At 39.7% G+C, this 22,943-nt stretch overlaps 3 protein-coding genes across 14 annotated transcripts in view; 2 read left to right on the plus strand and 1 right to left on the minus strand.

Moving 5' to 3' along the window:
- Nucleotides 1–28: 28 nt before the first annotated feature.
- LOC135333248 (uncharacterized protein HI_1586-like) lies at nt 29–7,899 on the plus strand. The gene is made up of 22 exons (XM_064528169.1): nt 29–201; nt 424–607; nt 843–926; nt 999–1,072; nt 1,133–1,182; nt 1,236–1,277; nt 1,411–1,454; nt 1,542–1,589; nt 1,656–1,717; nt 1,767–1,854; nt 2,457–2,548; nt 2,598–2,722; nt 3,144–3,347; nt 4,271–4,307; nt 4,372–4,612; nt 4,777–4,857; nt 4,930–5,046; nt 5,217–5,343; nt 5,500–5,582; nt 5,808–5,983; nt 7,166–7,277; nt 7,520–7,899. The coding sequence occupies exons 1-22, from the start codon at nt 29–31 to the stop codon at nt 7,634–7,636; spliced, it is 2,361 nt and encodes a 786-aa protein (XP_064384239.1). The 3' UTR covers nt 7,637–7,899.
- Nucleotides 7,900–8,575: 676 nt separating this feature from the next.
- LOC135333251 (uncharacterized) lies at nt 8,576–21,578 on the plus strand. Of its 8 annotated transcripts, none has more exons than XR_010393794.1 (35): nt 8,576–8,710; nt 8,782–8,808; nt 10,403–11,698; nt 11,785–12,099; nt 12,163–12,462; nt 12,517–12,819; nt 12,884–13,183; nt 13,234–13,536; nt 13,593–13,877; nt 14,002–14,109; nt 14,172–14,404; nt 14,459–14,693; nt 14,743–14,855; nt 14,903–15,022; nt 15,075–15,141; nt 15,733–15,846; nt 15,933–16,027; nt 16,965–17,183; nt 17,370–17,438; nt 17,487–17,604; nt 17,679–17,843; nt 17,892–18,079; nt 18,362–18,411; nt 18,481–18,616; nt 18,779–18,885; nt 18,939–19,050; nt 19,103–19,256; nt 19,325–19,409; nt 19,908–19,974; nt 20,077–20,195; nt 20,258–20,384; nt 20,553–20,594; nt 20,880–20,955; nt 21,006–21,104; nt 21,155–21,194. XR_010393794.1 is itself a non-coding variant. In XM_064528172.1 (35 exons), the coding sequence occupies exons 1-35, from the start codon at nt 8,668–8,670 to the stop codon at nt 21,473–21,475; spliced, it is 6,363 nt and encodes a 2,120-aa protein (XP_064384242.1). In that variant the 5' UTR covers nt 8,576–8,667; the 3' UTR covers nt 21,476–21,578. The 8 variants fall into 8 exon arrangements, 5 of the variants coding, with proteins under 5 accessions (XP_064384242.1, XP_064384245.1, XP_064384243.1 ...); XM_064528172.1 differs by lacking the exon at nt 20,880–20,955 and adding an exon at nt 21,300–21,578 and having other exon boundaries at nt 21,155–21,227; XM_064528174.1 differs by lacking the exon at nt 20,880–20,955 and adding an exon at nt 21,300–21,578 and having other exon boundaries at nt 8,628–8,710; nt 8,761–8,808; nt 21,155–21,227.
- The window catches only part of LOC135333252 (uncharacterized), a 58,314-nt gene continuing 56,913 nt past the window's right edge, over nt 21,543–22,943 (minus strand). For all 5 annotated transcript variants that reach the window (XM_064528180.1, XM_064528179.1, XM_064528177.1 and 2 more), the window contains one exon: nt 21,543–21,877. In XM_064528180.1, coding sequence (XP_064384250.1) covers nt 21,800–21,877 — 78 coding nt within the window. In that variant the 3' untranslated portion in view covers nt 21,543–21,799. The remainder of the gene's footprint in view (nt 21,878–22,943) is intronic.

Consider the following 22,943-nt stretch of genomic DNA (forward strand, 5'->3'; position numbering starts at 1 on the left):
TAGTCTAGCCACACCTACCTAAAGGTGAATGACTTTGACTTGTCAGCATAGATCTGGCTTCTTTAATATTAGTTTTGGAATCTGCAATATGGGTCTAGCAGTGCTGATGTTTCTGCTGCTGCTGCTGCCTGCACTAATCAGGAGCAGCCATGAGTTCGAGTGTGGCATAGCAGTGTCTCTACCTCGTGTTGTCCTCACTAAGTAAATATATCTGTGCATGCTCTGTTGATCTAAATTAATCATGTACTGCACATGCACACTGTACCTGTGTACCTGTACGTGTATATAGAGCCCAACACATGACTATTTATTAACTACATGTATATCTGTATAATTATGAGCGAAGCGTTAATTTTTGTACCTTGCTTAGTAGATATAAAAATAGATCTAGATCTTTAATTTCATAACAAATTTTCTCTGCAGTGTGCCTTTCACGTTGAACATCACCCTTCCCCCGTTTCTCCCTGACAACGAGGCGATTCCTGAGAAGGTGTGGTTTACAGTGGATGGAGCGACGTATGAGGACCTCAACTACACCGCCACTAGGGACAGCAACGGCACAGCACACCTTACACTACTGCTCAAAAACTCTCTAGTTGGCTACAATGTGAGTGGACTTTATTAATCAACGATTTTTACCACCAAAATCAATTATAATTGTACATTGTATGTGTATGTGTGTGCATCTGTGGTACTCTTGTCAGGAAGTGTGTATTTGACCTTGACTCTATGTAATTATACTGATCTCAATTCTCAACCAGAAATGTGAGGGGAAAGGCTTACATAGAATTATACTGGCTGAAGCTAAAATTACTGCCATTGCACACACACACACACCTCAGGGTTACCACACTCTGGAGTTCAATATCAGTCGAATCTCTGACACTAGTGATCCCGAGCAGCTCATTTGCCCACCAATTAGTCAAGTAAGAGAATTGTTATAATTATACTAGTCTAAGCAACTATCTGGTATTCACGTACATGCATACTTTCTGTAGACACTATTGGCCATCCCTGGGATTCTGACATTGTTAGCTCCGATAGTGACTGCAGTGCTGGCCATAGTATTCAGGTAAGGGGTATATAGTCTAGCAGTATATTTGTTGTAGTCACCTTGCCCTTACATAACTAGACAGGTGATACTGGCCTTGCTTGTTGGAATTTGGATATGTGCTTCGTTTGGTGAGTTAGATTACTGTTGTGTATAAAACAGTTTTGAAATCTCTTGTACACAGCTAATGAGTACAATCCACTTGCTGGTATTGTGAGAACTTTAGGTAAGTATCTACCTCAACTACATGCACTATGTACGTGTAAGCTATGTACCCCTGGTACGTACACATACTATACTACTTTCTGAGGTCATGTGCATACAATGTACTTTGTTATGGCATCATTTTTTTGTTGTAGATTTGTACATAGTGGATTCCTTAGCATCCCCAAGCCATGCAGCAGTGAGTAGAATCGTTCTGTATTGTGCATGTATAATAGATATGTGGCAATGTGATATACATTGTTATATTTACTGCTGTCTTCTACAGATCATTGTCTTCTCATTCTTCCTGGGGGGTCTCATTGGAGTAGTACAGGTGAGATACTTGGTCTAGTACACAGCAGTACCGGTCAGCTTTTTAATTTCGTTTTGGTGTTTGTAGAAATCTGGTGGGGGTATTGGCTTGGCACGACTACTGTATCGATTCACCAACTCCAGGAGAAAGTGAGTGCCGCTTGTGTTAAAAAATCTTTGACTTCATAGCAACCTACAGAGCCACAGTGGTTTGCGTCACTCTATGCCTGCTCATTTTCTTTGATGACTATTCTGCTGTGCTCATACCAGGGAACAGCCTCAGATCAGTAAGCATGCGCACACTTACTTATACATTAATGCTTCTGTCCATTGGATTGGTGTGCGGGATGTATGTACATGCTCCAATCACTGAAGTTAACTAGCTACATACTATAATAATTATTATAGCTACATACATAGCAAAGGTATAGACCTTTGAATATAATAACTAATCTAGAGCAACCAATTACAAAATATACATGTACATGTACTTCAGGGTGTCATACAGGATTTTGAAGTAGAGGGGGGAAATGATCGAGAAAAGTAACCAGAAAATGTTGCTAGAAAAAGGTCAACTGTTATTTCAATACCCAGCTATGGACACTCGATCAGTTATAGTTGAAAGGGGGGGGGGAATTGGAGCTAGGGGGGATATCCCCCTCCCCCCTGTATGACACCCTGTACTTAGTGATCTCTACCCCACATACATGATAATTAATGAGAAGTGTCTACCCTCCTCCACCGAAGCTATTATTGTCACTGTGTACTTATTCTATTAGCCCATGGTAATTCGTCCCTCTCGATGCTCGTCGTTTCTCTGCATACATGTACAGTAAATTATTTACTCTGCTGGTGCATGTTAATTATGCATAATTATATTCTTGCGTAGGTAATGAGCAGTGCTGGTGTGAGCCAAGAGAAGTTTGCCTTCATTCTGCAGAGTGTGGGTCCTGCTATGGCCAGTATGGTGCCAGTGTCAAGGTGAGATGCACCTATATTTCAATTATGGTTTTGTTACCCTTCTATCCAGCTGGATTGGTGTGGAGGTTGGGTATGTACACAGTGCATTTGACAATGCGATGTGCAAAGCACAGTGTAGTAACAGCAGCAACTCTTATGTGCCTGATGCCTTCATACTGGTTGTTGAGACAATACGTAAGTTAGCTGCATTAATTACATGTATAATGTGTTAACTGCCTCTCTGACATTATTCCTCGAGGAATAATATGGTTAAATTAAGCTGACAGTGTGTATGTATTCCAGCTGTAACTTAACTGCTCAATGTAATGTGTGTACAACTAACAGCGTCTATATGCTTTTAGCTTCAGACTAAAACTTGATTTGTTCTCCAGTTTTTCTTTCGTTATAAAGGCTGCATGTTTGTATAGTGTCTTCAAACTCTTGCATAACAATAATTATCTGCTAATATGAAGTTGATATTTGACTTACTATTTAGCCTCACACTAGAGTTTTAGCTAATTCGATAGCTACACAAGTGAGAAAAGAGCTGCACTAACAAGAAGCGACAACCATTGTACTTTGATCCGTATAGTGATATGTATCACATTAAATCCAGCGTATCGCTTCTTCCCACTGATGATGCTGTTCTGTGTGGTGTTGGTGAGTGTGCTTGGTCGGGACTTTGGGCCCATGCTTACTGCTGAGAGAAATGCCACCCCTGCTCCCCCTCATGAAGGACGTGTTGACGAGGAGCAACCTACTGTGATGAAGGCGAACTCCCTTAATGACACCGGAGAGTCATCAGAAGATTCATACTCTGGTGAGTACAATACTCACTTACTTAGGTCTGGTTGCCATGTGGTATATTCTTTCAGAGGCAGTACGACAGCCCTGGTCAATTTATTTTTTCTCAGCTGCATTCTTGACCATTGGGTATTTTCTTTTTCGCCTGCGTGCGAGAGAGCTTGCTACCTAGATCCATGCACCCAGTGCTGTAGTCCAGTAATGCAATAAACAGTCAAAAGTTGTCTCTCAACTGAGTGCGTCAAAGAGAGTCAGATAGCTCAATCCGTTTCTGTTAATTGTTATATTTTAAAGCAGAATAAGCTAATGGTGGTGCAGACCCCCATCAGGGGCTGGTGCGATGAGAACTCCGTTTCTTATGTAATAATAATTTATAAGCCCACAAGCGATGCTTTAATTACCTTTTGATTATGTTTTGCAGCAACAGCCTGTTTCGCCATACGTACTAAAATGCATGTATGATTCGTTTAATAATAATACTCAGTGGCGTAGCCAGGGGGTGGCAAAGGGGGAAAATGCCCCCCTTTTTTCTAGATATCTACTACTCAGCTTAGTGTACCTGATTATCTAGCTGAGCACCCCCTTTTCTTCAGAATCTTGCTGCTAGTTAGCTAGCTAGTGGCAAGCAAAACAATTTAGTCTCTAAACTGTGGTCTAAATCTATAGACAGTTCTTGTGCTTTGCTAATTTAAACTAGCTTCGATCTTCTATGCAAATAGAACATCAGGCCACACCCAACTGAGGTAGAGAAGTGAATTATGACGTCATTATTAAGAAGCGTGGCTTCCGGCCAAAATTTTGGGTCTACGCAGCTGACAAGCAATTGCTAATTTTACCCCCTCTTCCACTCCTGATACTGATACTTTCAATTGAAACTCTGATAACATGTACGTATTTCAAGGCCTTACGTGTTTAACATGCACATACCACTCTTTTAAGGCCCTCTGGCTCCCAAAAAAGGTGTTCCAAAGAGATGGTAAGGCCTGCAATGTAACCTGACTACATGTACGTGTATATATCGTTATGTTTACGATTCCCAGGTACAATGCAGCGGTACCGTTTTTGATAGTAGTCATAACAACACTTGTGGGCATGATAATGGGAGGCAGACAGGCAATCCTGGACCAGCCAGAGGAGAGAAGGATTGACATGACTATAGTTAACATCTTCACGATGGCCGACTCGGTTTCTGCCCTTATCTGGGCATCTTGTCTAGCCAGTGCTGTCCTGTTTGTCATGCTACGCCTACAGAAGATACTCAAACTCTCTGAGTTCATGGAGGTATTTTTTCATTTTTTTGTCCCTTAAAACCTATAGTGATACTCAGTGTTCTTGTTCCTATGTGTTACTTATTACTTAATCCATCACTGTTTGTTACTGCTACAATATAACTTTTATTAAAGATTGTACGTTTTTTATAACCCACCCTTGTACTATACTTACAGGCATGGATTGAGGGGATCAAAGACATAATGGAGCCACTGTTAATACTCTTGCTGGCCTGGGCACTTGGTGCCGCTATTCAAGTAAGTGCATGACAGCATTTTACGTACACTCATTGTCTACAACATAATTATGACACAAATCTTCAATTGCAGGACACCCATACCAACAACTATATTGCTCAGGTGCTAAAAGGTGGTGGAGTGTCGATGAAGTACATCCCTGTCATTGTCACCATCATTGGGTTCACACTCTCCTTTGCTACTGGCTCGGTCAGTAACATAAAGATCGATCCATAATCTTTGACTATAGACCCGTACTTAGCTTAAGTGTTAGGCGCCTGTATGTAGCTATCCACTGTTTATTGCCTCGTTATAGGAGATCTGTATTACATTGTACCTAGACAAATAGGTTATGTTGACAAAAGTTGTACTCGCTGCAGGCGTTCGGGACAATGGGTCTGTTGTTTCCCTTGGTGATTCCAACAGTTTGTCAGCTGTCTCGTTGTCAGAGGGGTCCTGCTCTCCAGGCAACAGCTGCCATTCTCAGCTCTTCAATTTTCGGAAATGGTGAGCCCAACTCCCTTCTACATAATAAAAGAGAGATTATGTGTACCTGTATGTATTGCTTATAGCTGTTTTTCACTTGCTGTTTGATTACTTGGTATCTACTGTTATAAAATAGTAGTTCTCTACATAAGCATTGTACTTTATATACTCTTATAGCAATATCTCCGATTGCTGACATCACTATACTTACAACAGTAGCCAGCAAATGCAAGCTAGTCCCACACATCAAAACCAGTCTGGTAAGTGTGCAAGAAACTTTCATGTGAAACATATCGCGAGAGCAGTGAGTAGCTTTGAGGGTGATGACAGAACTGTCTTTCCTTTTGGGACTGCATGCAGTGCTTCTGAAGAATCACGGTCATAACTTTGTTTACACTGTGGTACCAATTGTTAGCCTAATGCTTATAGGTTCACTGAATCCTACATACATGTTTGGCAAATGAATGGTTTATTTCCATTCTCAGCCATATATATTCCTAATTGGATTCATCTCGCTGGTGTTTGGTTCGCTACCGGTGGGTGCAGGGTGGTATCCATGGTATGGAGCCTGGATCATCATGCCTTCCGTCCTCTGTGTCATTTTTCTCATGTTCTCTTCTAACTTCATCGTAGAGGACTCAAGATCTCTTTTTCGGATCGCGTAAGTCATACTCTGAGCATAAGTATGTCTAGGCTACTGTATATCTGTGAAAATTAATAAGAGATTAGTATACACGTGCATGTACACTTAACTTGGACTGCTGGTATTATTATGCCCCGGTGCGCATGCGCAAGTGAGGTAGTGTGTTCGTGTGCCTGTCTGTGTAGACTGCTACAGCTGCTCAAGGATCAATGAAGTGCAAATAGGAGTTTCTATAGGCTTAATTCTAGTGACGTTTTCTTGGAATTTCGTGGATTTGCAAAATAATGCTTGGTTCTCGAGTTATGCCTAGTTATATACTTACTTGGAATGCCATTGCAGCCTTCAGAAGAGTGCGTAGCAAAACTTGTCCAAGGAGTGTTGCTACTCCACTTAGTAGTTAGCTCTGCACTAGAACGCTATAGCTATTGGTAGCTGCAAGAGTGAGGAGAGATCTGCAAGGCTCTGCTGATGCAGCCACTAATTTTAGACTTGGACGACGGACATCGATCCTTTTTAATAAAAATCATGTCAATCATCCACTCTTGGAGTTTCTCTGTGTTTCTGGATTTTGCCTGCATGATCATGATATAATGTTTGGAAAATGCTAACTTTATGTTATGTAGCTTTTTACCCGCGGTGCTTTCATTATAACTCAGAGGACGTTAGACACGATCACATTCACTAACTGTTTGCTGAGCTGGCATAGCCTCATTTCCAGGCTGATTTTTAATAGAACGAAGTTAGCGTTACAGCTTATTGACAACTATTCTCTATATGCATGTGCAATTCTAGTTGGTTTTGCATGGTTATTTGAGACTGAAATCAACATTTCTGTGACTCCCTGGCTACTAATAAAGCTTCCAGACAACTTGATCATTGCATAGAGTGTTATATTCTTGTTAGCCCCAGCCCAGTTCAAGCCTCATACAGCACCGCTGAACTATTGTCTCTTACTCGATCTAGTTTATGGTCTATAGCTAATACTGGTCCAACCAGACAACAGACACAGCTACATGTAGTCAAGTGTTATACACTCAGTAAGGCCATGTATACATTGTAGGTATATAGCCATAGCTTTTTTTTTACAGCTGTATGGCTATGTGAGCAATAAATGTTAGATGTGAATTAATGATGACGTGTGTCTAACCTCCTCTGACTACATCCATATTATGTACATGTAGCTGATCTGTTATTCCACAGTTGCCCCTGTATGTACACTGTTCCCGGGAGATGGTTTGCGCTTCTGAAAGTGAAGTACCATAGAATAATGAAGAAGTGTCCTCACAAGCTCAAAAGGTCCAGGAAACTTCAAGTAAGTTAATCAATGAACAAAAGTCTGTACGTGTATGTCTCATATGGTGCTGGTAATCCATAGACTAAGTTTCTAATGGTTGCTGCAGCAATTTCTGTTACCCTGACTCGTACGTGAAGCTTGGCTCCACTTCTACAGCCTAGCCCCATGCATGCATGTATATATAATACTACTCATATAAGTTAACCATGTGTTGTTTGGTCAGTACAAATGTGTTCACTCCATATTTCAACCCCTGCTAGCAACTTGATGAGTCGCCTAGTGATGCTGAGAGTGCCGCTACTGAAACCGCTCCTCTTCTTCTCCCTCAGCTTGAAAAGAGGGAGCAAAGAGAGGTATCAAGAACTCCAGTTGTGTGATCCAAAGTGTACATGCGTGTGTTAGTTGTTGTGTAGCTGTAGCTGTTTAGGTATGATTTAAGTTATTGAAATATGGTACTAGTACGTATCAGATGGAATTTCTTATTGACAGCTATCACTATCATGTGTTTTGGGTTTTCACTTTCTCTTTATGCACTCAATAATTAATGAGCCAGGCGTTTTACCTGCATGTTTATGATCTTGTTTTATTTGTACATGTAATTATGCTCTTGCAGTATCAGGCTATGTTTTTAATTTATGAATATAGTTTAAAAGGAGGAAGAAAGGAGGAAGTACATGTAACACTGTCAAGAATGTTATGTTAGGAGATCTAGATACACAGGTTGTGTGATGACATAAACCTAGAGTAAAAAAGAGAAGAGTGTTGAACTTGCATGCAGATGCAGTTCTGTTGTTACGCCAAAAATTACGCTAGAGCTACATGCATGGTTTGCATGCATGGAGATCCCACGAAGCAGAAAAAGCGGCTATTTTTTACACATTTATTTCTACAGTGTTTCTGCAAGTTCAACATTTTCTCTTCTTCTTTATGTACGTACTGTTATATTATTAAATTAAGGTATTATACACTCTGTATACGTACATGCATTTGATGGCCTTCAACAGAACATTGTGAGTAGTTACGAGGCTTGGAGTAGTTACGAGGCTTGTCGTTATTTGCATGGCCATTTGTTAGTACATGTGTATATGTGTGCTCCACCAGTGCTAACTTAAATTTACATGGATTTTAAAAAGTAATCTGTGCTTGCTTTTTTGTACCTACATGTAGTATTCACTCTTATTTACCTTTTATGTTGATTGTTAGTGTTCTGTGAATGTAATAATTTGTGGTGGGAGTGTAGACTTGATGTACTGTATGTCTACCATAGCATGTACGCAAGTGTGAACGTTTGTGAATGCAATAAGTTCATTCACAACATAGTGGGAGGATCCGGTACGATGAGAATGGTTTAATACATGTACACCATAGTATCTACGTGCAAGCAGGGGAGTAAACAAGAAGCAATAACATGGTGTTCAAGTTTTGGATAACCTTCCTTGTCCTCTTCAAAGGTAGATTCTATACTAAGTGTATCAGAATATTGGATTATAATTATAATCAGTGTTTTGTTAATTGTTTGCAGTGGAGGCTCTAGGATCAACAGACATGTGTACGCAAGTTATTGTTCGTAGATCTATATAATTTTTTATAAGTTTCTATAGTAATGTATACTATAGCTAACATGCCCACTTGAGTGTTTTTGCTTATTGTTGCTATGTGCTCTATTTCTAATAGAGCACTTGGCAAGGTGCTCTATTAAATGTTTCAGGCTATGTACATTGTATTGGGAGATGCACATGTAATAACATAGCCTGGAGACCACGCCGATTAAAATACGTATTTTAATCGGCGTGGTCTCCAGGCTAGTAATAACATGACTGTAGCTTCTAGTAACACAATAACGTAAGTACAGTTTGTAGAATGGAAGAGGGAAGCTCTATAGTTTTCTTTTGGCTTTGTTCGAGAATAGTAAGAGCCGCTCGTTTCTTGGGCAGTGTGCTGTACTTGTTTACTGCAAGGCTGCATGGGGGAGGAGCTGGATGTAGCTGGAAGTGCTGGGATTCTAGCTTTGGCTTCTTCCTTTCGCTTTGTTCGAGAGTAGTACGAACCTATGGCATACTACCAAAAGTATATGCTAGGCTTGTTTGCTGCAAAAGCGGGGAGGAGCTGGACGGTTCCGTTTTGTGGGTGAAGCTAGGACTATAATTTTGCCCATTAAAATGAGGTAGAACAGAGTTGACTTGCACAGATTTAGTAGAGCCACAGAGATGCCAATTTCAGATAGTAATTTTCGTAGCCAATAGGTTTCGGGATCTAGATCATGTGCATTTGGTATCTATGGTTATAGTGTCCCTCATCCCTCAGGCTACGCCCTCGAGCTTTGGGACACTATAACACATAGATACCTCATGCATAATTATGATCTAACCATTATTGAATGAAACTTAAAAAACTTAAACACGTTATCATAGTGTGGATCCTGCTCCTATCATGGCGAGCTGCTATATACTCACCATATGCGGGTACATTATATCGAGGGTATAATATTTCGCGGAAAGACCGTTAGTTCTCGAATTTAATTTTCATGGACTACCAACCTTTTGGCACATGCCAGAAGAGGTTGGCCACGTGTCATAATTTATCATCGAAGTTTTACGGAGTGCACTGAAAAAAAGAGAATATATGCGGAAGCATATCACCAAGCCTTGCTCTCCTAGCTAAGCTAAAAGACTACAAACGATCACAGCACTCCACAATATAAATGCCTATATAGCCATAATAATGGAAAGTAAATACCTGTAACATAATTATAGTCGAGTCAATACTAGTCCATGCAAGTAATAAGCCAGAAACTTACAAGTGTTCACCTAGATCTATAGTTGACTTCAAGGATCTTGTCTTCACAACAGCATAAAATACCTGCTGAGTCAACACAATAATTATACTGGATTTTAGTTACGTGGAATGACGCGTGGCCAACCTCCTCTGGCGCATTGCATGCGATATTAATATTCGTGGGTATAAATGTTTGCGGTATAAATATACATGCTTGTAATCAGCAAAAAGTTTATACCCTCAATATAGGCCGGGCCGGCTGTAAACATACAAATGAATAATTATACCAGTTTGTAACGTGGCCATTAATTAGTAACGAGTGATGACTGACATATTATATCCATTATGCAATTTTTGCTCTTTCTTAGCCTCATCACTTGGCCAAGAGTTTTATCTAGGCTTTATGCAAAATATTGGTGGTGGACAATTCTCTTCATTAAGGCTCCTGATAGGAACAGATACTCAATTTGCTAGCTATGTCGTAGAGACAGTGGACCAAATTGTTCAACAAGGAAGTGTATCATCTGGAACTCCTGTTTCTGTCCATATTTCAGGGCTAGATCTAGAGGTATTTACTTCCAATTATGATAACAGGTGGAAAGGCATTCGTGTGGCTAGTAATGAAGATATTTTCGTAGTTGCCGAAAACTTCATTCTTGCTATTAACCATGGTGTGTTTCTAGCATACCCACGCTTCACTTTTGAGCAAGAAGTTGACTATGAATACTACATTGTTTCTATCGAAGATATAACAGATTTTGCCCATAGCCAACTCCTTCTAGTTGGTTGCGAAAATGAGACCACTATTACAATATTGCCTTCTCAGAATGTGATTCTACCAACAAATCTCCAGGAAAGTAGTACTTCTATTCTTGTGAATGCAGGCACCACAAGTCACACAATGGTGTTGAACCAATTGCAAACCCTCCTTGTGTCTAGTTTTGATGACCTGACTGGTACAAAGATTGTCTCAGACAAACCACTCACGGTGATCGGTGGTCATGAGTGTGCTGTTAATCCGGCTTCTTCTTCTGCATGTGAGCCACTTGCCGTACAGATTCCTTCTTCTCTTTTGTGGGGTAGGCAGTTCCTTTTAGCACCATTTACTGGCAGAGGTAGTGAACAATATTTCAAACTTTTTTCCTCGATTCCGACCACAGTTAATTACACATGCGGAAACTCTTCTTTTAGTTTCAATAACGTTACAAATCGCATATTTGGTACTTATGAGTATTGCTATCTCGAATCTATTAATCCATTGCTGGTAGCTCAAGTGTCCACTGGCAGTAGTATCGACTTTAGTGGAGACCTAGCTATAGCTTTGATTTCTCCAATTGATAACTATGTACGCGAAACGTCATTTGTCTCTCTGCCTTCATACTTGTTTTCTCTGAACTATATCAGTGTCACCGTAGCAATAGAGAATTTTAATAGTTCCTGTATCATGTTTGATGATCAAGTAATTGATTGTGATTGGAATGAAATCTTAAATACTGAAATGCAAGTTGTTGGATATGGATGCAGTAAGGCTGTAAACTCCGGCAGCACAGTGGGCACACAACACACAGTGTACCATGATAATGGCACACTCTCAGTTCTTGTGTATGGTTTCAATGGAGGACCTTCACTTGGCTATGCTTACCTGACTGGTCAGACATTAACAGGTAAATGTATAGTAAAGTTTGTTTCAAAATAATGTGTACATGGATTTATAATTATGTTGTGCTCATTCACATTCTACATCGTGCAGAAAAGCAAGTGACTCCTATCAGTCCACCTGAAAACGTAACAGCTATCGTATCGTCTTCCACTGAGATTTGTGTGACTTGGGCTGAAGTTCCTGTGATTGGCCGGATTGGAGTTATCACATCGTACGAGGTTATGTACGAGCCCCTGATGACCCTTGATGGTCAACTTGTTTCGGTATCACTCGACACAACCGGCTTTTTCCTCTCTCTGAATAGCCTACAAGAATATATAGAGTACAACATCTCAGTGAGAGCATACACCAGCGTTGGGCCAGGACCTTACAGTTTGGGAATTGTCAGGAGGACACTGGAAGACGGTAGATAATGAGCTGTACTCCAGTTAGTATTATGGTTATGTTGATTTCTTGTTACCTGTATAGTGCCTTATTCATCACCAAGAAATATCGATGCAATATCGACTTCCTCCACTGTAATCCACGTTTCTTGGATTAAAGTCAACGAGATCGACCAGAATGGTGTCATCACCATGTATGAGGTCGTGTACTTGGGTGAGTTTGATCTCACAAATAGAAGTGTTTTCACCTTGGATGGTGACACGCTCACTGTCAACATCACTGGAGTGGAAGAGTTTGCAGAATACAATATCTCAGTGAGAGCATACACCAGTGTGGGACCAGGACCTTACAGCCAGGTACAGATGGAATTGACTATGGAAGATGGTGAGTTGGTTTAATGATGTATATATATGTGACATCATAATAATTCCTGCTCAGTCCCAGTCAGTCCACCTCAAAATATTAGGACTACTGCCTTATCCTCGACTGAAATAGAAGTATCTTGGGACAGCATTCCTGAGATAGACCGGAATGGAGTAATCAATATGTACGAGGTTTTGTACGAACCACTGATGACATTAGGTGGTCTGCTCACCACAGCAACACTTAATACAACAGACTTGTTTCTAATTCTGAATAGCCTGCAAGAATATGTAGAGTACAACATCTCAGTGAGAGCATACACCAGCGTTGGGCCAGGACCTTACAGTTTGGGAATTGTCAGGAGGACACTGGAAGACGGTAGATAATGAGCTGTACTCCTGTTAGTATTATGGTTATGTTTGATTTCTTATTACCTGTATAGTGCCTTATTCATCACCAAGAAATGTCGATGCAATATCGACTTCCTCCACTGTAATCCACGTTTCTTGGATTAAAGTCAACGAGATCGACCAGAATGGTGTCATCACCATGTATGAGGTCGTGTACTTGGGTGAGTTTGATCTCACAAATAGAAGTGTTTTCACCTTGGATGGTGACACGGTCACTGTCAACATCACTGGAGTGGAGGAGTTTGCAGAGTACAATATCTCAGTGAGAGCATACACCAGTGTGGGACCAGGACCTTACAGCCAGGTGCAGACGGATTTAACTATGGAAGATGGTGAGTTGGTTTGATGATGTTTCAATGACATAATAATAATTCCTGCTCAGTCCCAGTCAGTCCACCTCAAAATATTAGGACTACTGCCTTATCCTCGACTGAAATAGAAATCTCTTGGGACAAAATTCCTGAGATAGACCAGAATGGAGTCATCAGCATGTACGAGGTTATGTATGTGATGACTTTTGGCGGTTTGATCACTACCAGAACAATCATCACAATCGACTTGACATTGACTATAAATCTCAGTAACTTGGAAGAGTTTGTGGAGTACAACATTTCAGTAAGAGCTTACACAAGCATTGGGTCTGGTCCTTACAGTGTGTGGACGGTCAGGAGAACTCTGGAAGATGGTATGAGTCAAACAAAACTGGCATTGGCACATAATTAATGCTTTATTTTTCTTTAGTTCCTAGCTCTGCTCCTAGGAATATTTTGGTCAGTGCAGTGGAACCCAGCTCTCTCTATGTGTCCTGGGAACGACCATTAGAGATTGATGTCAATGGAATTCTCACTAACTATACGATTGAGCACCGTACACTTAATCACACAGGGGATCCTCTTGTTGTTCCCTCTACAACGCTGAATGTGCTATTGGAAGGACTGAGGTTCTTCACAGTCTATAATGTATCTATATCAGCAAACACAGCTGTTGGCAAAGGTCCAAGCGTTCAAATGAGCCAACGTACTCTTGGTTAGTTCATTCTTATGTGTGTTAATGTGCGCATGGATGCTGCACAGCTTAACAGTTGCACATGCACTAGATCTACTATCCCTACAATAAAGTTGAATTATGTTAGCTGCATTTGTTATTGCAGTGCGAACTTGTCCCCAAGATTCCAGCAGTGGCTTTTTATGGGCCAGTATAACCGAAGGGAGTGTATTGTCTCTCCCTTGTACACAAGCAAGTTCACAGTTTAGACCAGGTTATATCTGCATGAGCAGTCAGTGTGTAAAAGTAAATGTGAACATCTTACAATGTATGTAGGTACATATGCAACACGAATGTGTCTATTGGGAGGTACTTGGAGTGAAGTAGATTTGACCTCGTGTACCCTTGATAGTATGGATTCCAATCCTTTCATGCTGGTCTATCTCGATTTACAAGAACCAAGCAGAAGAAAAAAGCGTTCAATTGAAAATTTACTATTGGAGCCAATGGAACTGCGCAGAAAGGTGCGGGCAGCAACTAGCAACAACAGTCAGTTGCTACTGATGGAGGTATATATATAAGTGTGCACTTTTAGGCCAGATAAGATATCTCTCTTACTACAGTTAGAGACAATTTTCAGTAGTCTTAACATTACCACTGAAGCTATTCGTGTCCTCCATCTCGCCCAAACTGCTGAAGGATTGTCAATAGCGTTTGAAATAGTTCTTCCTAAGGAAAGTGAAAGTCTTCCTCCTGTTTTTGTTGACTATTTCAACAATGAGATCCAAACTAATGGACTTGCTGGATACTCGGTTTCTTCTGGTGGACTCAGTGGTATCATAGGTGTAGGCCCTACAGGTAAAGTATTTATAATTTAATATGCATTGTATCTATGCATTTGTCATAGAAACATGCGAATGCGGTACAACTGCTGGAGGGAATACTAGTATTATCACGTCTCTTCAACTCTGTACTGGATTGAGTTTAAGTCCTTGCAGCTGTGAGACAGGAGGCTGTGAGGTTAGTTTTCAGTTCCTTAATCATACATGTGTCATAGAACCTTCTAGTGTCAAGAACCATACGTTGGTGATGGGAGGCATTGCACATTAGATTCTGATGGAGACCTCTTTCCTGATGTTGCCTTAAACATATCTAGCTGCACAGAAGAAAACTCGTATTGTGTACAGGCAAGTATGTGTCTCTAATTATAGTGGATTTTAACTCTTCCAACGCTCACAGGATGTTTGTCCTTCAGTGTCCAATGTTAATCAAGATCCATCTGATTGTACATCAACCATGGATCCCGGTAAATCCTTGCACATTACACGCAACATCCTCTTTTTGTTGAATGTCACAATGATACTTCTCGCAGTTTATAAACAGCTAGTGTTGTTATTATCATTTATTAGCACTAGCAGGTCCACATGGTGCCTTCACTCACAATAATGATTGGCTCATTCACAAAGTTGCGAATCAGCCTAATCAGCAGAAAATTTTACTCTGCGATCTAACTTGCGTTCTGGCCTGGCAAGGATCGTAGGTTTTGCGATGTTTTTTGTGAAATGATCAACACTTGCAAAGTTCGATGCTGGCAAATAGTACGGTACGGGAGGAAATAGGGGAAGAGAGTGTTTTGCATGACCTCCAGAAATGTGTTTGTTAATAGGTGGTCTGAGGTGAATTCTGGTTAGATTTTGAGGTTTAATTGCTTTTGCATATTAATTTTGTCCATGCATACACACATGTTATTTGTTCTCTAGTAACTGAATGTAAATTTTATGGGGGGGGGGAATTGAGCCAGGGAAATTATTATCCCCCTTTCCCCCTGTACATGTATGATCAGCTTTATCCGTATACTGTATGCCTCCTGCGGAAATGATGTGGTTATGTGAATTAGGGTTTGATGGGTGTCCCTTCGAAGAAGATCCCGTGTGGAGTATTGAATGGCCTAATACTGAGAGAAACACCATTAGCACACAAAGATGTCCTGGAGATTTGGACAATGTTATAGGTAATTCATACCACCGTAGATCTATGTGTGTACTAGCCTATAACTACTAAGTATGTACATGATCTTATCTATCGTACATGTGTAAGGAAACGCAACCCGGTTATGTGATGATAATGGAGTGTGGCTCAGTACTATTGTCGAAACATGTGAAGATGAACGATTTGTGGAAGTCGTCAATCAGGTATTTAGTTTAGTTATACCATAGATATAAGAAGGAGAGGGATGGGAAACACTACGTAAATAGCATTGACGATCCGCGTTTCGGTCAATGTTTTCTTCTTTATTTCCTCCAACCCATGCTTTTAGCTAGTATTAGGCTATAAACTAGCTACTGAGCTCCATGTATTAGCAATGGCTAGTGGAACAGTCACAACAAGGTAGCAGAAATAGTTAGTGAGACCCTCCAAGCAGTAAAAAGCAGCTTGGACAGGCAAATTCTTGAGAGGAGCTCTGTCTGTACCGTTGAGTATTCCAGTGCAGTCACAGACATGATAGAGAATTATGGAAATGTAGCAAAGTTCTGTCGTAAATTACTGTGCCGATACGATGAACCAACTATCAATGAATACAAAGAGACATTTACCTACATTCAATCATTGATGTAACTTTCTAAATGGGTACACAAAAAGTCTGCTTTTAAAAAACAGCTTACTAAGACAAAAATGAACATTACTTACCAACCTAAAGCCAAGTGGCTTTGATTTTACTTGCATACAATGCCCAGCTACTTAAGAAAGAGGGAATCATTAATATTTTGGGCTGTAGTCACAGCCTCTCCTTGTAGAAGGTACACAAAGCCACTAGATAGAGCCGAAACGATAATACAACACTCAAAAAACTGCCTTTGAAAGTTTTCAAGCTCTTGGTGAGATACACAACGCTTCTATATGATGCACAGTAGGTGTGGATGCTCAGCACAGTACTAAGAGTCCCAGTGGGGAGCTGTGAATGATAGTAATAACATTTCCCGCTGGGTTGGCGGTGTCTTGAGCCGAAACGCAGATCAACCTTTGGCATTACACAGAAGTGATTGTGCGCACGTGCTCCGTTTCCCATCCCTCTCCTCTTATATCTATGGTTATACAACACTGTAACAATTTTAATGCTATAACTTGCAGGCTGAAGAGTTATTTTCCTCTGATGCTAATATGACAGAACTTGTTGAAGAAGCAATTGTGATTACACAGACATTAGTAATAATTACTGACCAGACATCAATTCTTCTTCCTAGCTCACTTTCCAGTACTACCACGATTGTAACAAATATTCTGGATGTTTTCGAGGAAGCTCAAAATATTAGCACTATTGCCTCAAATACTGTCATTCGTGAAGGAATGGTGAGTGCATATGCGTTCCTCTCAATCGTGTGAAGTTCACGGTTGACACTCACAGTATTTAGATCTACATGTATTAATTATGCATGCATAATAATTTGTATAGGACGGAGTGCACAGTTTCAACAAGAAATTGCTAGTGGTGGTGTAATCATTGTAATTCCTTTTATGTGATTTTGGTACATGCAGCTTCTTGTGGAAATTATTAACAATGTTCTAGAGGTCAATAATACGGCTGGGTGGACAGAGCTTTCCGAGGTAAGACGTCTTCAATATCTGTTTAGTATGCCAGGGTTAATTTGACAGACTGACTCAAGCAGTGAAGTTCTTCTTGACAATGCTGAAAGGCTTGGTGTACTTTTAGCCAATTCGCAGAACAACACTGGAAGCAATGAACCTCTAAGGATATCTAGACCCAATATTGGTGAGTGATTATACGTAACGCTGTGATAGAGGAAGAATTATGTACGTATCATGAGTCATGCTTTATAATTATAGCTATAACAGCTAGCACATTTGATACTTCACGAGAAGCGACAATAGAAGAGCTTACGCTACCTAAACAGGAAGATGTGGTTAATCTTTCTTTAACTATACAACCTGCACAAATACAAATTCCACCAAATCTCCTGCTTGAGCGATTGTCAGAGGAGGGAAATCGAAGTGAGATCCTATCCATTTCAATAATATTATTTTCATTGTTGTTTCCAGGTATACCTGTTGTATTCATATGGTTTCAAAACTTGGAAGATTTCCTTTCAACGTCTGTGGATAATCTGGGCAACAATACACGTGGTGCTTCCAGTGTAGTTTCTATCCAAGTTGGGAGGGCAAGATCTACAACAACGTCAGCGGTGTTGTTAAACTCTCCTGTACAGTTAAACTTCAGTTTTGAAAATGTGAGTGTCTAAATTTTCAAGAATTTTATTTTCTAGTTCAAACGACCACACTCTTACAGTATAGAGGGTTTTCGATACCGGAAGTATAATATAAACGATGATTCCCAGATTTTCGAGGCACAACACTTTTGAGGTTCGAGGTCAATCCTCCACGAAAACATGCGTAGTGCCTCGAAAAAATAACCAACTATACGGAAGTTTTCGTTTATGACTCTTTAAACTGTAGGCAGCTAATGCACGACGTAACCTAACGCTAACCCATGTAAATATATCGATTCATAGATAAACAAAAGCCAGGAGTATAGGTGTGCTTTCTGGAACTTTTCACAAAGGTAAGTCAGTTTTAGTTTAAAGAATAATTATAGTGGTGGGCTTAATGGGTTAATGTTATTTTCTCACAGTGGTGAAGGCCAATGGAGTAGTCAGAATGTGTTCACTATTGGAAATATCTCAGCGAATCTTACAACTACTGTCCAATGTGTGAGCACTCACCTAACAAGTTTTGCAGTGCTAGTGGATGTAGCTGGAGGGCTAAAGGTGCGTGTGCTCGTAATTATTATAGCGGGGTATCATTCTCACAATTTTGAAGTTTCAGTACTGTACGTTGTAGATGAACTGTGCATACATTTCTCTTTCCCAGTTGAAAGCAAGCTACTTCTTCAGTGTTTGTTTACTGCAATCTCTTTAATACGTATATAGAATATCCACCTCGACGAGTCTATTGGTCTGGACGTGGTATCCTATATTGGCTGTGTGTTTTCAATCCTCTGCCTCAGTGTAACAGTTGTTTTCTATCTCTATCAAGGGTAAGTTGATAGATAGCTGATAATTATATTAATTGACATTCATCTATTTACAGAAAGAAGCTGTTTAAAGCGGTTCATTTCTTCGTTCATCTAAATCTCTCAATTTCTCTGCTACTTGCTTACACAATTTTCATTATTGGAATCCAAACTGCAGCAGCTAGTACCGTAAAGTTGTTAATTTTTTATTTGCGTAATGTATTAACAATGTATGTTACAGGTTGGATGCATATTTATAGCTGCCATCTTGCATTACCTGTTTCTGAGTGCATTTTGCTGGATGATGTGTGAGGGAGTGATGCTCTACCTTATGCTGGTTACTGTGTTTAGCCAGGTTTCCAAAGCATGGTGGTTCTTTCTGTTACTGGGCTATGGTGAGGATTCAGTAAACTGTTCAATGCAATTGTAGCGAATTTGGTGAATATAAATTTTTTTTTAACAGCTACACCGCTTCCATTTGTTGTCATTACTATATCTGTGAGATGGGAGCAATATGGTGTCAGAAATGATGATGGAGATTTGGAATTGTGAGTACAATAATTATGTGTAGTACTTGATAATTATCGTTACGTTTTAGTTTTATTGCTTGGCTTTAAGTGGTATTACATACAGTAACGGCTCTCTGAAGATCGGTCACCTCGATATACCGGTCGTTTCGTTTGGCACGGATGCTAGCTTAATCTTTACTGCACAAAACTCACCCTGAAATGCGCACTCGCTATTCCGTATATATACTGGTCAGTTCTGTCTGCCCTAGGTTTAAATTTAATGCAATTTTATTACGGCCGGATATGACGTTTTGGGTATAGTTTGGCAAATAGAATTGAATTACACCGCACAATTATATATTAGATTCGAGGTAGGGTCGATTTTTAGCCGCAGCTATTTTCTGAAATGCAGCCACCTCGCTATGCGGCCAAACTGCACTGTCCCAAGGGTGACCAGATTAACAAAAGTCTACTGTATTGTATCTTCACGTGCAAGAACAGAATTAGTAATTTCATTTTATTTCATACATCATACAGTTGCTGGCTTTCAACTGACAATGGAACTATATTCGGTTTTGTTGCTCCCATGATGCTAATAATCGTTGTAAGTATTTATAATAATTATAGAATGCATTGTAGTGATGTCAATTCCATCAATGTTCTATATGAGTAACAGTTTAGACGTGGAAAACTGTCTCATGTTCAGATTAATGTGCTATTCCTCATCCTCACCTTACGTGCTTTGTGGAAAAGCCAGAAAAATAAACTGGAAAGACAATTACATGGCAATGTAAAAGATTCTAAGATCAGGATATCCATCATTAAGTAAGTTTTCAGTATAGATATAAAGTAAAATTTGCATTTTACATGCACATTATTATACATAGGTCTGTGCTATTCGCAGTGGTGATTTTGCTTCCACTGCTTGGTCTAACATGGGTGTTTGGACTTTTGACTATTAACTCCAATACATCTGTCTTTGCTTGGATATTCACTATCTTGAATTCCCTACAGGTAATATATGTGAAATTTAGCAAGTATAGTATTATTATACTTGTTGATCGATCGATGATTCCACCATGCATACTGACATAGCAGCGTTGCGTGTTGTGAACAATCCATAAAATGCACATATAATTATTGTGTAGTGCCTGCTGACTGTTGAATGAAATACTTTTATAGGGCTTGGGTGTATTGTTCTTTCACGTTATTCGAAGTGATGCGGTGAGTACAAAGAAAGCACGATGCTGTAATTGTTTGTATGTAATCGTTTGTAAGGCCAGTGTTCGTCAATGTCTTGTTTCTGGTTTGGAAATCACCTTACCACTAGTGAGGGAGGGAGGTTATCATTATTCATTATTGTGACATCACTTCCTGTAAAACCCCATTTCCTATTAATTAAAATAACCACACTGGATATACAATAAAACCACAAATATGAAAAAGGAAAATCTTACCTAATCTATGCTGCAATCTATGCTATTTATCATGTGACACACCCACAAGTAGGTGTGGCTAATGAAAATAATGGAGTGATGTCATAATAATGAGTTTTTTGATGAGGCAGTGAAATTTGAGGAGGGAGGTAACCAGAAACAAGACATTGATTAACATTGGCCTAAACTCCAATCGCAGGTTTGGAGTCGAATAATGTCTACTCTAAATAATTGTAGAGGAAAAATAACTACTACTTCTGACCCAAAGCTGACAACAGATACAGCCAAAACTCCCAAAGTAAGCTCAGCATCAAGAATGTGCATGAATTAACTGCATTGTGTTTGTAGTCATCTTGGACAGACTCTAAAAACGTTGGCAGACAAACATCGCAGGTCAAATTGACAAAAAACAAGCTCTTAGGTACATATAATTATACCACACAATTTACATCATCTACAATGTACACCTGACAATTTACACTTGCATATGCAGAAGATGTTGGCCCCATATTTGAAAGCAAATCTGAAGAGGGTCATCTGTTTGCTGTCAAAAATGCATATGGAGTTGATGAAGCGTTTAACCCATTCGAACTAGAAGATTTGATGGCATTTGAAGAGAGAAGTAATTTGGACCTTGACCATATTTCTTTTAACAATGAACAGTTTTAGGACTATTAATTTTGTTTGTATAGTGCAATTTCTATGCAGCTGCTCGATTTAGTCATTTGAGTACACATTAAATTTGAGTATACATCGTATTCAATATACAAAACTAGCATAAATTTATGGGACAAAAGTTGTATACTCCGCTGCTATGGTAATAGTTAACCTTAACTACATAAAACGGTAATAACTGAGTAAGCTATAGCAACAACAGGTCATGACCATTTATTTACCAGTGCTAAAAACTAATAATTATACAGCTAATAAAAATGACAGCTAATATAAAAACTACTTTAATTTAATTTGCAGTGCAAGCTTAATTAATTACAGTCAGAGCTGGTTGTCTTCGAATTCATAATCAGAGTCTTCATACCTGAAAAGCTTGCTAGGAATAGATTCCACATCATCCTGTGAAGAGATCGAGATTACTGATTAAATACACAGCAACAAAACAATGAACATCCTTCTGTTATAATGAGTGCTGCAAGCTGTACTGTGCTATATAATGCCTCTCGCCATGTTTTGCTTTCGCTCAAGAACTATTGAGAGTGTTATAGAAGAGGAAAATATGTATTGTAATGTTACGTTATTATTGTTGATTGCAATTTTTGACAACGAATGATTATAGGAGAGCAGCTTAATGGACTATAAGTAATCGAATGATTATAGGAGAGCAGCTTAATGGACTATAAGTAATCAGTCGCCCTTCCTGAGAGAGAGAGACCGTCTGAACACTCTTTACATGAACTCACGGGCCACGGTGGAATTGAAACGTGACCAATGAGATTCTTCACAAGCATCAGGTCATTTGAATAGGAGGCAGCAACTTTACATGCGGTTGAGCAGTAAGCAGTGATGTGGCATTGTGGCTAAGCTGAGATAGCGGATGTGACACATTTTTATGGTTTTGTTAGCTGGTATAATTAATTATACATAATACATTCCATTGTGCCATGATGACTTCCCGTAACGAGTTTAGACATACGTTCCTCCCTGAGAGGTGCATGTGCTAATTATAATTTTTATCCCCCCAAACACCTACACGCTCATTAATACTAACTTAAAATGATAACCAGGAGCACATGAGGAGATGGAGCATTTTACTACGCATAGTATTGCGGATTCACTATCGTCTAAATTGTAAATTAATGTGCTAAAATTAATGCTCTGTAAATGTGTGCTGATAACGAATATCATAGTACAATGAATAATGTTAGCAGCACTTAGCGGTTTGACACAATTTTGCCATACTATATGCTCCATCTCCTCATGTGTGCTCCTTGGTATGACACACTCACTAAACCGTAGTTTGAATTGTACTACTCCATCTGGTATTATATTAGAGTCACGTATAGCCTTGAGGCAATGCTTTGTAAGGGTTGTCATACCGTACAGCTGATAATTTCCAGGGGGTAAAATATTCGTGGTTTTTGTGTTGATCGAAGCTCTGACGAATATGTTACTCATGAATGAA

Source organism: Halichondria panicea, chromosome 3 (assembly GCF_963675165.1).
Source record: "Halichondria panicea chromosome 3, odHalPani1.1, whole genome shotgun sequence".
Classification (NCBI taxonomy): domain Eukaryota; kingdom Metazoa; phylum Porifera; class Demospongiae; order Suberitida; family Halichondriidae; genus Halichondria; species Halichondria panicea.

Coding starts and splice junctions, on each gene's coding strand:
- LOC135333248 (XM_064528169.1), top strand. CDS start 29: ATGACTTTGACTTGTCAGCATAGATCTGGCTTCTTTAATATTAGTTTT. Junction 1,855..2,456: donor CAGGGAACAGCCTCAGATCA/GTAAGCATGCGC, acceptor ATTCTTGCGTAG/GTAATGAGCAGTGCTGGTGT. Junction 4,308..4,371: donor AAAGGTGTTCCAAAGAGATG/GTAAGGCCTGCA, acceptor TACGATTCCCAG/GTACAATGCAGCGGTACCGT.
- LOC135333251 (XM_064528172.1), top strand. CDS start 8,668: ATGGTGTTCAAGTTTTGGATAACCTTCCTTGTCCTCTTCAAAG. Junction 8,809..10,402: donor TCTAGGATCAACAGACATGT/GTACGCAAGTTA, acceptor GCTCTTTCTTAG/CCTCATCACTTGGCCAAGAG. Junction 17,844..17,891: donor GTCAGAGGAGGGAAATCGAA/GTGAGATCCTAT, acceptor TGTTGTTTCCAG/GTATACCTGTTGTATTCATA.